A 17,628-nucleotide genomic window follows, 5' to 3' on the forward strand; every position below is an offset into this window, starting at 1 on the left:
CAGAATGGATACTGATGATACGAAATCTAGGATTTGGCTATTAAATTAAAAAGGAATTCACTCAAATATAAGTGTTTAAAATTATTTGCTGATCATTCATTAGTGATATCGAACTGCTTTCTTGATATCAGAAGCTGTGATGTCCTATACTGTGCATTAACTGTAATTTCAGTAAAATTGGATGTTGCTGAATATATTTATTTATTTTCCGTTTGGCAGGTAAAATAATATACACTTCTGCAGCATCATACTTTTCGTACAATGAGTGGCCATCTGGGTGATTTAAGTCCTGAGCAAGAGGAAGCTTTAATAAAGGTAAATATTTATTAATATTTCCATTTAGAGGTTTCTCAAGATAATGTAGAGTACAACATAATGAAGAGCAAATAAGGATCGCTTAGTGTTCTTTAGATTTGTTATTTTTAAATGAGATCCGTTTCAGCATAAAAGTTAAACTGCCGATAAATCTCCCTGTTTCACATACATTTTCTGCATTTTTAATGTTCTCTACTATGGAATACTTTGTCTCCATGTAGAAAAAGGTCCCCTTCCCTTAAGAAAAAAAAAAAATACAGCACTTTTAAAAGTGTAATTATATCACTCAATAAGGGGCGGTTCAAAATTCCACGTGCAAACTTTGAGGGGAGGTAGAGAACATCAAAATCAACCATATTCACATAGGAAAGCATGACCGGAAACGCCACCCGAAAGTGATAGGTGGCGCTGTTCGCCTGCGCTCCAGGTGAGCAATTGGGGCTTCCTCATTCAAGCTTCTGACGTCATACGAAGAACATGCGTCGTTTTACGAACGCTGAGACGGCAGACATGCACATCGTTTACCATATTATGTATCCAACTACTATTGAACTGTTCAGTTACGCCTAATAAAGTTTTGTATCCCTGTTACTACCTTCCGGTGGCGTTCCGGTCATGCTTTCCTATGTGAATATGGTTGATTTTGATAATCTCTATCTCCCCTCAAAGTTTGCACGTGGAATATTGAACCACTCGTCAGGGCAGTGCACATGTGATTGTTTACAAAACATATGCATCTTAACATTAATCTTTTATGTAAGCTCAATTCGCGGTGAGCCACTTTTCTCAGCGCGAAATACGTGCATCTTAATGGAATAACTTTCAGGATATGCTTCTTTCTCCTGCATCACCATTTGATAGCATTTACGAGCCCTTTCAATTGAGCGGAATTTTAGTCTATCCCATGAGTTCTAGTCAACTATACTGATTACCTTCCTATGGTGATCGTGTTGTCCACAAACTGGACGCATTGTATATCCCTAACGTAACTTTTCAAATGAATTGGCCTGCTTGAAATTTTTTGATGCGTGGAAATATCAGTACTTATACATCGATGGCATGGAATCGGCTTTTGTGATGATATAAGAAATATGAGGAAAATCATGAGGGGGAAAAAAAAAAATGTAATTTTGCAGGATTTCATTAACTCTTGTTGTTTAAATGTTCATCCAAAATTCATTGTGAATTCCGGTTGGCGTTTTATTCTTTACTAAAAAAAGAAGTCAAGTCCCACATTGCAGTGCAGCCTTTTGTCACGTAAGTATTTTTTTTTTGGGGGGGGGGGGACTTAGTATGTTCTTGGGCGTGTAGCTATTACCATCTTGTCTTCTAAATGCCAGATAACATTATTAACATGTATCTACTGCAAACTTTCGTTGTACATGATTTTAAATGCGCATTCCTAAAACTGAACTTGAATTAAAGTAAGTAAGGAATTTTGAGGGAAGTAAAGCATATTAAAAATGATAACTCATACCTTCGTTTCATTCCCTATAATGAGGTTTTCTTTGCATAACTCACGATTAAACATAACTTTAATATTCTTTGAAATTACACCATCTGGGAAAAAAGACTTTCTTGAGTGGATGAAAGTGTAATCCTCTACAACTACTTATCGAAACAAATCTTAATCAAAAATGAATAATTAAATGCAAACAAAATAAGCGTTTTAAAGGTTCAGTGCGATAAATTTCAAAGAAGAAAGTGCAGTCTTCCACCTGAAGAAAAACCAGAAAGGTACGTACAAATAGCATTTGTACGCACCTTTCTGGTTTGTATTCCGGTCATGCGCACATGACCGGAATACGAAATGAATGATGAGGATTGATATTCCAGGAAGTTACCATCCGAGCACAGGGGAATTTTTAATATAATTTTAGCTTGCATTTCTACACATTTGTTTTAAAATATTAAGGATATTGCATACTAATAAAGTCGGTCTAAAATTGATGTAAAAATCCACTTTTATTATTTTTAATATAGAATGTCCTTTTTGGAAACTAATATTTTGTCAAAATTATTTACGAGAATAAGCTTTAATAAAATACAGTTTATTTATCGCTTGACAAAAAGTGCATTTTGTCACCCAGTAATATCCAACACTTTCGTGATTCACTGCTAATAAGAAAATGAGAGATGACAGCCAACATCGCCTTATAAACTCGAGGGGCTTGTATAGCTCACTGGATTCACTTTAACTGTTTGCCCCGGGGGGGGGAGTATCTGTAACTCTTCCATATGAGATCGGCTAAATCACTCAGTTGAAGTACCTCTTGCAATTCGTTGGGAATCGAACTCGGGTCTTTCCAACTTAAGGACATCATTACTAAAGACCGAGTTACGCAATCTAATTTCACTTCTCTCTGAAATTGAATCTCCTTATAGATCCGTTTAGTATTTTGTATGCTTTCATGTAACATTCATGCAGAGGCGTAGCTAGGGAAGGGCGGAGGGAGCGGTCCACCCCGGGCGGCACTTTGAACCTTTTTGAACTATTGCAGTTAATTCTAAAATACAGTCTCGAGAACTCAGTTCCAAATATTGTAATACTACTGCGAATATTCCTCACAATTGCTGTAAGTGTTACTAGTTGTGAGAGGAGATTTTCTAAATAAAACTGATTAAGAATTACCTACATTACTATGAAAGACTTCGCCAATGTCATCGACGATTTTGCTAACAGAAAAGCAAGAAAAATAACATTTTAGAATGTTGGAATTAAAGTTTTACTTCAAAAATAAACAGTGATTTAATTTATTTCCCTATACGTCGTTTTGACTTTTTGTAGTATTTTTGGTGTGTATTGAGAGGGGCAGAAATGCTCTAGCTACGCCACTGCATTCACGTGAAACATTAAGCGACTAATCAATGCACGTAACTCGATACTCAAACTCATAACAGTAAATAAATATTGGAGGAACCATTTAACATGCACGCAGAAAGTCAAAGAATTTGCCATTTGTTTTCAGAAATAACGATGCTAAGTCGGCAATTCCCCACATAATGCAACAAACTGTGTATCTTATTAAAGTATATATACAGGGTGTTCGGGATAAATTTGACAGTTTCGTAAGGAAAAAGAAAATCTTCTTTGTATCTATTAAATTTAATGAATTGACAAAAAAACATTACAGGCAGAGTTAATTACAATAATATCAACAAGATTTACTCAAAATAACCACCATTAGCATCGATCACAGCTTCAATTCTGCTTCGGAACCTCGAACAAGCTGATGCTACAGTCTCCCTGGGAAGGGCCGCAAAAACTGTTTTAATTTTATCCATTAACTGGGCTTTTGTATTACTGGAAGTGCGATTGGTGTCTTTTTCAACTGCGCCCCATACAAAATAATCCATGGGGTTAAGGTCTGGGGAGTTTGGAGGCCAAACATTTGGACTGGTGAAGTCGTAGAAATTTTCAGACAACCATTTTTGACTTTTCCCAGAGGTGTGGCAAGGGGCCGAATCCTGCTGCCATACATACGGCCTACCATTGCCTACCCTTGTTATCCAGGGCTTGACTACAGTTAGCAACTCCACGAACAAAGCCCGAATTCCAATGCCAGGGTTCTTCAACACCTGTTCCTGCAGATTTGCGAGGAATTCTGCTGTACGAACGCAATCAGATCGTCTGCTAGGGATCTTTCTTCTTGCTACATCCTCGTAGTCACCATTGCAAGTCTCTAGTTCATGCCTGATTGTTTTTACTGTATTCAGGGAGCATTGGGCAGCAGTCGTAATATCCTTATTTTGATGGCGGGCACGAATCATCATGATACAAGTTATTCTCTTCCATGATTCAGGTGGGTTCCAGCTATCCATCCTTTCTGACATCTTGTATGTAAATGAAGAAGGGTCCAAACTTTTAAATGAAGAGAAGTGTGTGTTAATACATGTAACTTACGGGAAAATATAATTAATTATAAATATGTCAAATTTATCCCGAACACCCTGTATTACTCAAAATATACATCAGCAAATGTTAAATCAATTATAACATAGTTAATTTGAAACCCACCAACGAAACTAACGAGGTGCATTATTACTGGGAATTACTATGGAAATAGCTAATCCTTCCTCATTCTAGAAATCAAGCCTGACTTTTTCGAGTCTCCAGTGAACAGGGTATCACATCGGGTGATTGTTTCGATCGCTGGCCACAAACCATGCGTTTGTGGCCAGTGCATGTTTTAAGTACTCGATTTTATTTACTACAATTCTTCTTATTGTGCTATCTTTTATCGAAAATCAGCGACCATCTTGGCGAACAAACTGTGCTCTTGTGCTAATCTGAGCAGTTGTGCACTGCTCTTTCCTGTCCACGTCTTGATGTTGTCAAACCATGATATTCTTTTTCTTCCTCTAGTTCCTTTGCCACCAATTCTTCCTATCAAAATAGTTTGTAGAAGTTGGTATTTGCTGTTTCTCATGATGTGGCCAAGATATGTTTTTCGTTTCTTGATTATTTGTACAAGATGTTTAGCTTTACCAATGGATTTTAAGACATTTTCATTGGTATTTTTTTCTGTCCATGATATCTTTAGTATTCTTCTGTATAGCCACATCTCAAAGGCTTCGATTTTCTTGATGGTTGTCCATGTTTCAACTCCATAGAGCAGAATAGACCACACGTAGCATTTCAGCATTCGGCATCTGACTTCCATGTTTAGGTCTTTATTGCAGAATAGTGTTCTCATTTTCATGAAGGACTACAGTGCAACTTCAATCCTTGTCTTTATATCTATTTCTGGATCCCATCGTTCATTAAGCCAGCAACCAAGATATTTATATCTTGACACTTGATGAATGTTTTTCCCATTGAGTGTCAGTTTCATTGATGAGGCTGGATGTTTGCTGATGATCATGTATTTTGTCTTGTTGATGTTTATATTTATTCCCATTCTTTGGCTTTCTATGTATACTCTGTCAATGAGTTTTTGGAGATCCATAAACTTATCTGCAATTAGCACGGTGTCATCTGTATATCGTAGGTTGTTAACAATCTTTCCATTTACTACAATTACATAAACTAATTTAGCTTCGCTTATTTTCACAGGAACCTTTTTTCAGAGGTAAATTTCTATGGCGGTCGCCACCCAAAAAGCGGCGTAGCATTCCCCGTGTTCAAAACTAATAGCTGTGTATAGAGCAGCAGAGAAAATCAATAAGCCTGTTACGTGATCAGTGAGACCCCTATAAAATACGTGGATTTGTCAGCGTTTAGTCGATTTTAGGAGCCACAGAACATTATATAATCACGTTATTTTGCCGTGTTTCGGAACAACTGCTTCGAAGAATGGAACTGGGTCCAAGAAATATTTGGTTTCCTTCCAAGGAGATCATTTTCCCACAACGACATTTTCATAAAATGTGGTCAGCGAATTATCTTTCATTCGGTTTTTGAAATACCGTACAAGGGAAGGCCCGAAATGTTTATGCGGTTAAAATAATGGCATCGAATAACAGTTCCCCATTTCGCTCTGCAGAGAACAAAATGTCTCTTATTGGCACTCGCGACAATCATGTTCTGTAAATTGCCGATTTGGTTACCCCAACCAACATGCTGAGGATTCGAATCCCACCGTGGTCGTGGATTTTTATGCTTGTGTTTAAGTGGGAGATGGCAATGATCGCCCAGTGTGAGCACCGTCTCTCTTACTAGAGGTCACCAAACACGAACTCGACAATCGAAGGAGGGAGAAAAGCAGCTTTTGTTTCGTATTTGATCTGTTAAGGGAAGAAAGGGTTCAGGTTATGTTCATTTTGTACTGAAACTCTTCTCTTAACAGTTCAAATTCAAACGCGAAACTCTACTTTTCTTTTCTGTAAGCTGAATAACTAAGCGTTTTCTGAATATCAAACATTAGGCAGTTTGCGTATTATTTAACTCTTTAAACCATGAATTAATTAATGAGCTAGTTTTAAGAACTAGTCAATTACTGGGCAGAAAATCTGTCGCAACGCAGGTGAGTTTTTTTTTTTTTTTTTTTAAAAAAACCTTTGCCCAAGGTTGCCTGGATATATTACTTGTGACCTTGGCTGTTGGTATAAGAGAATTGTATCCGTTTACTTATTTAAGCAGCATGAAATGTCTCAGTTTTCATTCTTCACCTGCTGTCTTCGTAAGAGGGATTGTACCGACCAGCTGGTAGGGAACTTTTTAGATATTATTATTATTATTATTATTATTATTCCTGATACCTCCAAGGAGTCCGAAGACTCATCGTGTATAAACGAGGATTTCTACGTTTACACCTGTAAACGTAGTCGAACTATTGTGGCGCAACCGAGGCTCGTTATATAAGTGTCTATATTAAATCGTAATACAGACATATATTACTAGAATATTTATATTCAATACAAAACATACATAGCGAATATTGCAAATATCACATTTTTAGCATCTTACATACACATTTAAGACTAAGTGTTCCATTTGACATGGAACACTTAGTCTTAAAACATTAAATATGTTTTCATTATTTCATGGCTCCCTCAACAAAAATAACGGCCCACAGTTTTGGAAGCAATGGTCTAGTAGACCCCCCCCCCCTCAGTATTAAGTAAGCTTGCTAATTCAGTGCTTAAACCAGTTCTATTTTTCTATTTAGATATTAAATTAAATTATATTAAATGTCCGTTTAGACATTTAATACAAATAATTTGCCTTTAATGATGGACCGTTTTAAGCTTGAAATTAGCAGTGATACAGAAATGGAAATTCAGTTGAAATCTAGGAACACAATATGGTAGCTTGTTTTTCTTTCTTTTTATGCGAGTTCAACCCACGAAACGTTTTGGATCAATAGTAATTAGTACCGTGGGTTGCCAATGGTTATTTCCCCCCCCCCCCTTTTTGTATTTTTTATTCATTTTTTTTACCTGATCCGGAAGTTCTGCTCTAGGGACCAGCCATGGAACTTTTTCAAGCCACGAGGTCCCCAATACGCGGAGCGGTGGTGTCACACCGGGCGATAAAATTCATTTGCTACTAATGGATTCGAATTCACGTGCTCTCTTTTTTTATAAATGGCTATCTTAAGCAAAAAAAAAAAACGAAAAAATTAACAGCATGCGATAAATGTATTTTAATATGAAATAATTTAATTAAATTTTTCATAATAAATACATCAAATACTGAAGGATACGTGTGAAGTGGTAGCCTTGTTTATATATATATATATGTGTGTGTGTGTGTGTGTGTTTTAGCGTACTCTTGCAAATTTAGGAAACGACGTTACCGATCACAATTCTATGACCATTTTTCTCTAGTTTTTGTCATTTTAGTTGCAATTTACCTGCATAACAGATAAAATATTAACAGGTAACAGTTACAAATTTCGACTTGCAAATCAACTCGAATAGTAAATTATCAACTGCATTATTTTAGGACAAAAGTATGACCAATAAACACATCATCTTTCAAATATTTCACCAAAGAAACATAAAAGGAAAACAAACACAAGGGATGCTCGCAATAAGCGGAAGTGTGACACAGTGTTACAACGTTTTCTTATCCTTTTGTCTTTACTATTTTCAACTGTCCTCTCGACTCTGTCATTTATGTTATTGCCCTTTTATCTTGTTTGCTATTTCTTTACTCAATTAGTTATTTACCTTTTATCTACCCTTTCTTAACTAATCCAATATTCTATCTTTCTTAAATTCAAAACTCGTCTAACACTGTACCCTACTTATACACATTTATCCCTTATATTTTAACTCTACAATCAAATATTCTCTCCTTCAGTGCTTTGCAGTCGTATTGGCCTCTCTGTCCTAAACAAACAATCTGAAGAAGTTCACCCTATAAGTATTAACACACTTATATTTATTGCTGCGCCAGCTAATACCTAGGCAGAAAGGATTCTTGTTCAGAGAGAGTTAATGATTATTTGATCAAGCATAAATTCCCCCCCCCCCCCCCCCATTGTCCTTTTCTTTCTTACAGTCGCGGCTTACTTATTGCATTAGTATTCATGGGTTTATCCCGCTTGGTTCGTTGTTATTTTTATGAGCGGTAATTTTGAATTCATATAACATAGGCAGATCAGGCAAGTACATGAATGAAACAATTTAATGAGCTTTAAGGTGATACACTATAATACATCTCAAAACAGGATAATATGGTTGCACTCAACTCAGATCAAAAGCTCTAATTCTTGTACTTATCACACATACTAAATCTTAATAACCTTAAATACAATCATAAAGTAAAATTCATAATTATCATTAAGCCCTTCGGATACACGTGGCTATCAGTGAACACATTAGTACGATTACACTTTTAGTTTAACATAATCTTGTATCTATTCGGCCTCTTGGGCAAACAATTCTTAACACTGTCTCGGACACGTATCTAGTTGTAGGCTACTCTGCAGTTCAATTTAAACGTTCACACAGGAAATTCACTCTCTTCCTACAACTGGAATTAGTATTTCAAAGGTCTACATTACCATTTCTGTCCTTGAACTCTTAAAACTTGTTCCCGCCTTGTCTAATCATCAAGGCCTTCAAATGTAGTTGCTTTGGAGGATATCTTCTGTAGATCTGTGCGAGTAGAATCTCCGAGGGAAACGTGGGAGGTGGCACGGTAACGTCGCCTTGAATGGATGGCTCAATTTAGTCCCTCCGTCGTACGACAACATCACAGCTATCCTAGAACACGGACATAGCTTGGCCCTATATACGAACGCTACGACGGACGAACTAAGTGCCTTCTGCGACTGGCCAGGAACTTCCCTCCTACAACGAGCAGGACCACTCCAAGATCTCAGCAACCCAGGAAGAGAAAGATCTCGAACTTCATGCAAGGCCTTTTTGTTTTTAATTTTCTCCTCTCGGTAAATCTCGATATTTGCGATACGCGCCAACTCGGTCACGTGTGTTCACGTCAATCTCATTAGCTCCCTCTATTATTTTTTTCGCACGTGTGTCTGCCTCCTATTCCTGGAAGATGCTTAGGTTTCCCTTTCCAATACTTTCATAATGCAGGACGGTAAAGTGACCCTTGAACCCTGACTCACAGGCTTTACTATTTCAGTGCAAGAGGCTGGTTTTTCAAAATGGATTTTGCCAGCTTACATGGATTTCTGTTATCAGGCCTACACTTAATACAGATTATATTTAAACACTTTATACAATTCCTTAAACTTTATCTTAACTTGCATTCACAAACAACTTATTTTTTCTATTGCCAACGTTCCATGTTCTCTGCCTGAGTAGAATTAATGTTGTGACCTGAATATTTTAATATAAACCTTTTTAATGCTTATTCAGGACACAATAACAGTCATGGTGGATCACCAGTGTGGCTAGTCTTTTTCTAAAGACCCTCTCCTTATGAGATAGCGTTTCTCACTAGTGATACTCGATTCCCCCCTCCTTCACCAGCGTTTATATAGTTGAACCGTATGGCAAACGCGAGAGAATGTCATTAAAAAATGTCATTCATGATAATAAGTACATAAACAAGTAAAAACCTTCTTCAGCGAAAACCACGTTGAACCCCACTCCTCCTCTCCCTTGCAGCTTTCTTGCGAAATATTCAAGTGTTATGAGGTAATTAAAAATGTAAGGTGAACGTCACGAATTCTGTTATGGTTTATTATTAAATACGACGTTCACACAGTTAACTGTTCTACTTGGTCATCTCGGCTGATTTCAACCCAGGAACAAAAAAGTCTTTCAGTAAATCATTTCCATAAAGTAACAGAACCTAATTTTTAAATTTTCTTGTGCAATAAGAACGAAATTTGAAGAAAAATTTCTTGTTCTTATCGAAATCAAAGTATTCAAATGTTCTTTTGTTGTCTTCTAGTTTCGAGAAATACTACAAGATGTTATGCAGCCGCATTATGACGACAGCTTCTTGCTCCGGTGGCTAAGAGGTAAGAGAAATTAGTCATTTTATTTATATTTTCTTCGTTTGGTAAGAGATTTATTGACAGAAATAACTATCGCAGAGAATCCTGGTTAGATTTGAACTATCAGAGATAGTTCGAATTAAAAGGAAACCAACGTCATGTATGGCCAATATTCTGCTGTGGGACTGATATAAATATGATCTTCCAGCGTGATTAACAGATCATGACTGGGGACAGTAACTTAGGAACGATACATTTGGCTACTTTCAAAAAGGTGCCATTACAAGGATTGTCGAAACTGTCCACTGAAAAATGTGGATAGCTACAAATCTGCTAAAAGTGCCAAAACGCTACGAACTGCGGCATCTTAAGGTTTGTGGAGCACTGACATTAGCTATAATTGTTATATTCGTCGGTTCGAGTATTCTCGATGGCTTCCTGAGAACTTTCGCGGTTCGGAGAGCCCCTTCCCCAACACACACTGTGGAATTTTATTATTTGTTCAGCCAACTACCGCTAGTTTTCGCGGAGAGCCCTACTTGTAATCGGACCGAGGAAAAAGCTCTCGTATGATACGCAACTGAATTTTAGGTGTTTTTTTTTTTTTAAGTCCTTTGGCGTCATCTCTATCACATTCTATTAAAAAATACAGTAAAGCATCAATAAATAAAGCGCTTATAACACCTTTGCGAAATGTTACGAACACGCTCCTACTAGAAACTGAAGAGAACCTTGAACCAGCTGTCAAGTAGACGCCAAAAAAGTATCGAAGGCCTGAATAGGGAATCTTTCTTTGGATGCTATGAACGGTTTCCACAGGATGGTCGAAAAGCGTTTAAGTAGATAGCAAGAATTACAAAAATGCGGCATTTATTGCACGCACACTTCTATACATATTATTTACTATTAACTTAGTTAATGGGTTGTGTTGATTTTAAATCAGTCTTTATTTCAGAAACAGTCCTTATGATCGCATCTTTCCTTCTAATGAGGAAATTCCTGCTTTTCACAATAATAATAAATATATGTTGCTGGCTTTAATGTTCTTCTGAAAATTATAACTGCTACAAAGTAAGTGAAAACGTATCGCTTCCTCGAAAGATGGGTATAAAATAAAAAATGCCTTTTTTTTTTTTTTTTTTTTTTTTTGTTCAGTAACAAAAAAAAAAAACTATTTTGAAACATATATTTTATTACTTGAAGCATCGATGATCGCTTGTTAGTTTTTATAAACCAGAAACGGTGAAGGCGACGAGATTTTTCATCCGGGAAATTGCAATAGAACTCACTCGGTCATAGAGAATAGGCCATTCCAATTCATACATACACATGAGAAGTTTCAAAATTAATGTTTTGATATTCATTTTAGGCTATATGGGTCATTGCTTCGTGTAGATTTACATATTCATAGAATGTAAAAAAAACGTAAGCATCGCAAAGTGAGTCTGATATTAAATAGATTTCTTCGTGTTCATTTTTAAGGGAGTAAACTTATTTTAGAGGTTCATTACAATGTCATCGTTCGTGATGTGCGTTCCCAGTAATTTACAAATAATTAGATGTGTCGAATATCTGCGTGTGTTCCACGGCCAGTTTGTTAGTGAAAAGAAAATCCTTGAGAGCTCAAATACTGGTATTTGAACCCTCTCTTTCCAAACAAACGGCATTTTTCTTAACTGTTCTACACATGCTTTGCTATAACAACAATCATAAACACTGATATTTTATTTATTTAGGGTATGATGATACAACGACCGTGAAGACCTTTTTACAGGGAAGTACGGCACCATCTCAGTCTCCCCTAATTTTAGCCGGGCTGGGGACCGGCATAGTTGACGAATCAGGCCAATGGCTGAGTCTTAGGTATTCTTGACTGTAATCCGTGTGTGTTCACAGGGCCGGTTTGTCTGTTCTGAGGGACGAAAAACCCGAGTTTCCGGGTGAAAAAAATCCTACCTCCATACGAGACCGGCTAACTCACCTTTAGTCGAAAGAGACCAGATAAAGATTCCTCACGTCACAGACTGGAATCGAACCCAGGTCTTTCCGATCAAAGGTCTATACCGACTGAGCTACGGAGGCTCGATACCAATATAAGAATACATGGCAAAATCTGAATATTTTCTTTAGCAAAATTTATCGCCATTTTATCACCATATAAGAGTTACGTTCACTTGCCTGCTCCAGTTTTGCTTATCTACTAATAATGAGCTATTGATCAATAGTTATATTATAATTAATAGACTATTTCATTAATTAATGGTAAAAATCTATTCACTAGAATATCACCGTAATTAGTTGGATAAAAATATTTAAATATTTTTATCGAAAATAAAAATTTTAATAAAATATTATTAAAAATAGCAACAGTTACCATCTAATTGCTTTTCTTTTAGCAAGAAAATTTGACGTAGGGAAAGCAGAAAGCATGTTAAGGAGGGTAAGTACCTCTCTCAATCTCATTATTCTGTAAGAATTAACAACAGCACGAAGTGATCATTTTGTGCCGAGATTCCCGAAGATTTAGTTTAAAGAATATCCCCTGACATGATCTTCGATTTATTCATTCTTAATTCTGTTACGTAACCCAAATAGGATAAGTATCCTCAGAGCAATTCCACAGCGCAGTCAGATGGTTGGCGTACATAACACTGTTGAGTTGGAAAAGATTAAGTTCAATTCTCTTCGCTGTCGCCAGGAAAGATCTTTTGAATGAATGGTGTTTTTTAACCGCAGATCAGCTACCACTGAGCACGCGCTGCCCAATTATGGTTTGAGTTCACGATGTATGACAGGTATAGTCGAATGAATACGAGACCTATAGATCTATGCCGAGGAGTGTTGGGGCTTTCTATATCAGACTACATGCAAAAAGAAACAAGACCTACAACACATCAGCGCTGTGTGTGTGTGTGTGAGCGAAATTAGAGAATATCGCAAACCTCGTTTGGATGGGCAATAATCGAAGTTCTGGATTAAAGAGGTACCTGATGGAAGATGCCTCGATTCTAATCAGAGAAAAATTTGAAGCCAACGCAGCAAAGTAAAGAAATCGGATCAGCAATCCTATTACTACTATTCTTATAGTGATAATATGTTTAGAATAAGAGCATCAATTCAGAAATTAACCAATGACAAACTAGTCGATTAGCGAGATTTAATTTGTATAATTTTAACCACTACACAGGTCCTCCATATAACGAACAAAATATTTCTGTCCTAAAACGAGAAATTTAAAACTTTTTTTTTTAATTCACGGATAGAGCATGCTAAGGTTAGGTCAATAAGCCAGTATTATTCATCCGGTGTTGGAGTCGAGAGAGGGGGGGGGGGGTTATAAGTCATCTAGGTGAGGGAGGGCGTTAATAAAGGGAGAGTTATTAGTCGTGTGCATCAACACCGTCAGTCTTGCGGTGCAGTCCGTCCTATTCTATTGTTTTTGGTTGTTTTCCTTCTTCCTTGGCGAATACTTGGAAGAAGTTGTTGTACGACTTAGAACTTGAAATGGACTTCGAGGTAGTTGAGGTGTCAATGTTTGGAACACTCTTCTGAGGGACGACAACAAAGATGATCCAGGCTATTACAATTTTTCTGTGGTAGAGATTGTGAAAAACGTTCTTCATGAAGAATGATGACAAATATGAAGAATCAGTTGCACCTCATCCTAAATTGTCTGCTATAAGACGACATATGGATGACGTTCTAAAATTCGATGTTGCTTAAAAATACCAAAGCGCTTTACATCGATTTTTACATAGCTCAAGTCTCATGAGAACTGTAAATAACCTTGTTTGTTTCTATGTATATTTTTCTAAATATTAATGTATTTAACCCTATGGGAAGTGACTGTATTTACTGTTTTAACGTCCAAAACAAAGACAATGTTTTGCCATCGGAACTTTGTATATAGCTCTATATGAGAGCACAAGAAAGTTGTTTACAGTTATGTGTATGAGAAAGTTGTTTGCGAGCTCTGCGCATAACACCTTTAAAGTTAGTATCTAAGAGTGCTGCTAGGTTAGAAGTTTCCATTGCCCAACAAAATACGATCAAAAGAGTGCATGGAGGAGAATAAAGAGCGGGTCGAACTTAAAAGAAGATGAAATAGTCATGCCGATTTTCTTCGGGGTTTACTATCCTTAGTGCAAGGACCCGAGATCGAAAAATAAAAGGGGGCTGAGACGGGCATAAGAGGTTTCCAGTCGTCAGAACCACAAGAGAGGACAGTCGGAACCAGAGCAGTGGCGGCAGAGAAAGACAAGAGGCAAGGTCCCAATTACTAAGCAGGACAGTCCAGGTCCGGTTGCTGAGAGAGCAAGGCAAAGTGCTGTTACCGAGGAAAGCCAGAGCCAGTCGGTGGCAGTTACAGTCATTGGCGGTCGGCAGTTAGAGGCACAGTCACTGGCGATTAGTAGCAGAAGTGGCCAAAGTAGGATCCAGAGGAGAATTTGCCTGTATGCTGAAACCTCTTGCATGTGCTATTCGAGTACCACAGATTGCAGTCTAAAAGCCTACCAATATACCGATGTGATACCGCTGAAGCAAGACACTCCTGAAGGAAGCTTAAGATCTGATATGAAAGAAATGCCAGAAAGACTTTAGTGTAAGACTCTTGACTGAATGTGCGACACAGCCTCTGTAAGTTCCATCCTTTTTGTAATTTTTCTCTTACGATCTAGGAGACATGTTATATATGGGCTGTTAAGAATTAGTTTAATAGTAATAAGGAGTGTCCATAAGAGAGTCAATTGGCATGTTAAAAGTTGATATCAGATTTGTAAATTTGATATCAACTTCTAACATGCCAATTGACTAACCTCTTTGTGAGCAAACTAGAGGTTTAATAAGTTGAATTTGTAAGCAGAGAGTAAATAAGTGTTTGAGTTAAAGAGATTATTTAGTGTTGAAGTAAAAGGGTTCTAATTTTATGCTAAAGTTTTTTAGATGGGTAGAGAAAGCAATCTCCCTGTCGTTTGATTTATGTTAAAAGAGTGCTGCCTGATCCTTTATATTACAATGCACAGTTTCTAAACATAATCGGACTTGTGAGCGGGAAACAACTAAGGCATTAAAAGCGCAGTTTAATTACTTAAGAACCACGACTATTTATGTAAACTTGAAGGAATTTACGCTAGTAAGAGAGAAAGAGATCTACCAGACGTTTTATTGAGTCTTATGCCGAATATTGATATATTGGATGGCGCAGTCTTACAAATAAATTTTCCAGTGTTCAGAGGCATACGACTAGTAAATACGGAAGGTGGATAAACATAATGCACAGTAGAGTAAGTGAGAAAGGTTACAAGAGAGAAAGCGTGTACTGCTAATTAGTATAAAGAATAGAATAAAGATATTACAATAACGCAGCAGACAGCATATTGTTATACTGAATCATCATCAAACGTATACTGAATCATCATCAAACTTCGATATGCTTCCTTGTTATGAACATTCTCCTGACAATATGTAAATAAAACTACGCATGTTATTGCATTGAAAAAATTCGAGAATTTTTTCAATGCAAAAATTTTTCATTGAAAAAAAAATTTCGAGAGCGAGTACTGTTCAATAGTCTATCGAATTGTTCGTTCATTTTCCAACTTAACATTGTTATCGAAACTCAGTAATCCTCTGAGTGCCATATTATAAATACCAAGCAACAGAGAACCAATCACAGCATAGGATATTTAACTCATTTGCACCTCAACTCACGTGCGTCTCCTGACAACAGTATTAACACAGCGTGTAATCGAAAGCGTTGTGTGTGTGGGGGGGGGGAGGTTGCTGCACATACTGTAAACCTGTAATAATAGTGATATCTGCATAATTTTAATAATCCTCATGGCCATCTTAAACAAAAAAAAAGCTATATTTTAATGTAACTTTTCTGTTTACTAATATAAATGACAGGAAGATTCAGTTGGTATGCTATTATTACCGGTTCATCGTTTAATTAGTGACGTTTTCCAGTGGAACGACTACAATGAGTAAATTAACAGTGCAAAAGTTTAGTGACTTCATAGTATGACTTATGCAATAAATAACTCACCTTCCCTAGCTACGCCTCTGCCTAGCCAGATAGCATTTTCTCTCTTCAACTAGCAGGCCATCGGTTCAAATCCACTGTAAAGTATTCGTTGCAAAGTCTAGGGGGTAAAAATTTATTTGGAGAGGACTGAATGTCTTCACGTCCTGCCCAGTTAGGTATAATTAAATATAGTTTAACTTTCGATAAATCTGTTTAATGAATCGAAGAATATGAAGAATATTTATATATTTGTTTATAATTTCCATGCACGTCTGAAGTGGATGTAAAAACGTTCCATGCTTGGCTTCTACGACATTCTTTCCGGATTGTCTAACCCTGGCACTAATGTACGATAGGCTTACCTATCCTTTTGGGTGGGGAAAAAAGAATAAACAAAATCTCTCGACAGCCTTCACAATGCAGATGAAGGAGAATTTCCAGTGTGAAGAAGTGATTGGAACCGTGCAATCTGTATTCAAAATAGGGGAAAGGGAACATGCGGAATTGATATATAAGCACCAATGAAAAAAATGGAAGTATTTTGGACATCCTTAAATTTCGTTAAAAGTCAACTATATTTAATATCTCTAGCTAAATGACGAATCTAGGTGTGAAGGTTACCTGGAGATTCGTGGAATGAGCAAAAGTTCTCCTGCTACAAGAATTTTGATTTCTTTTCTCCAAGTGGATCTTTATCCGCAGACTTGGCAGCTAATGCTGGAACTCCACTCTATTCCTTCACTTTTTTTTCTCCCAACTCACTCTCATCAGCAAAAGTTGTAAACCTATATTACATTAATACCGTGGGGTGAGCTTCGGATGTTTATTCTATTTTTATTATATATATTTGTTTATTTTTATGTAATCCGACAATCCTCTAGAAACCAAACAGGCCTTTTACAAGCCATTTCAGGCCTCCAAGTGGGCCGGACAATAAAATTCATCTCCCCACCTAAAGGTAATCCCAAACATCTCGACGCTCCGGGCGAAACTTATTTTACCTATCATCGACTGAAAACACAATCCACAGTTTTTCTGACGACAGTACACTGCATTCTTCTGTCTCATTTTCACAAGCCTTGCACTACAAATCAACAAACACTGTTGAATAGCATATTCGATACCTAGAAATTCCGATCTCCAAACTATTTTTCACTAAGGTTCTGATAATATTGTTCACTTCTATGCAAGATAAACTGAATCCTGTCTCATGTCTCACAAATGAGAACCCTTTTTCGTCCAATCTTACTTTTGGCACGAGATATCATATTCTTACGGAAATCACTGGACCATACACGATTGAGATAACTGCTGAACAACTCTTAATTTTACACATATTGCAACTCAGTCTAACGGTTGAATATGGCTATCACATTTGAGTTGGTGCGCCTAACAGCTCCCCTAAAAATTCTTACCAGA

General features: G+C 37.0%; 1 protein-coding gene across 1 annotated transcript in view; it reads left to right on the forward strand.

Moving 5' to 3' along the window:
• The first annotated feature begins 214 nt into the window (after positions 1-214).
• LOC150104506 (SEC14-like protein 2) overlaps positions 215-17,628 on the forward strand; it is an 89,771-nt gene continuing 72,357 nt past the window's right edge. Inside the window, exons 1-3 of the mRNA XM_090395681.1 lie at positions 215-315; positions 10,136-10,205; positions 12,578-12,621. Coding sequence (XP_090251807.1) covers positions 262-315; positions 10,136-10,205; positions 12,578-12,621 — 168 coding nt within the window. The 5' untranslated portion in view covers positions 215-261. The remainder of the gene's footprint in view (positions 316-10,135; positions 10,206-12,577; positions 12,622-17,628) is intronic.

Source organism: Typopeltis vanoorti, chromosome 7, assembly GCF_054136105.1.
Source record: "Typopeltis vanoorti isolate ZY-2024b chromosome 7, IOZ_Tvanoo_1.0, whole genome shotgun sequence".
NCBI classification, from domain to species: Eukaryota; Metazoa; Arthropoda; class Arachnida; order Uropygi; family Thelyphonidae; genus Typopeltis; species Typopeltis vanoorti.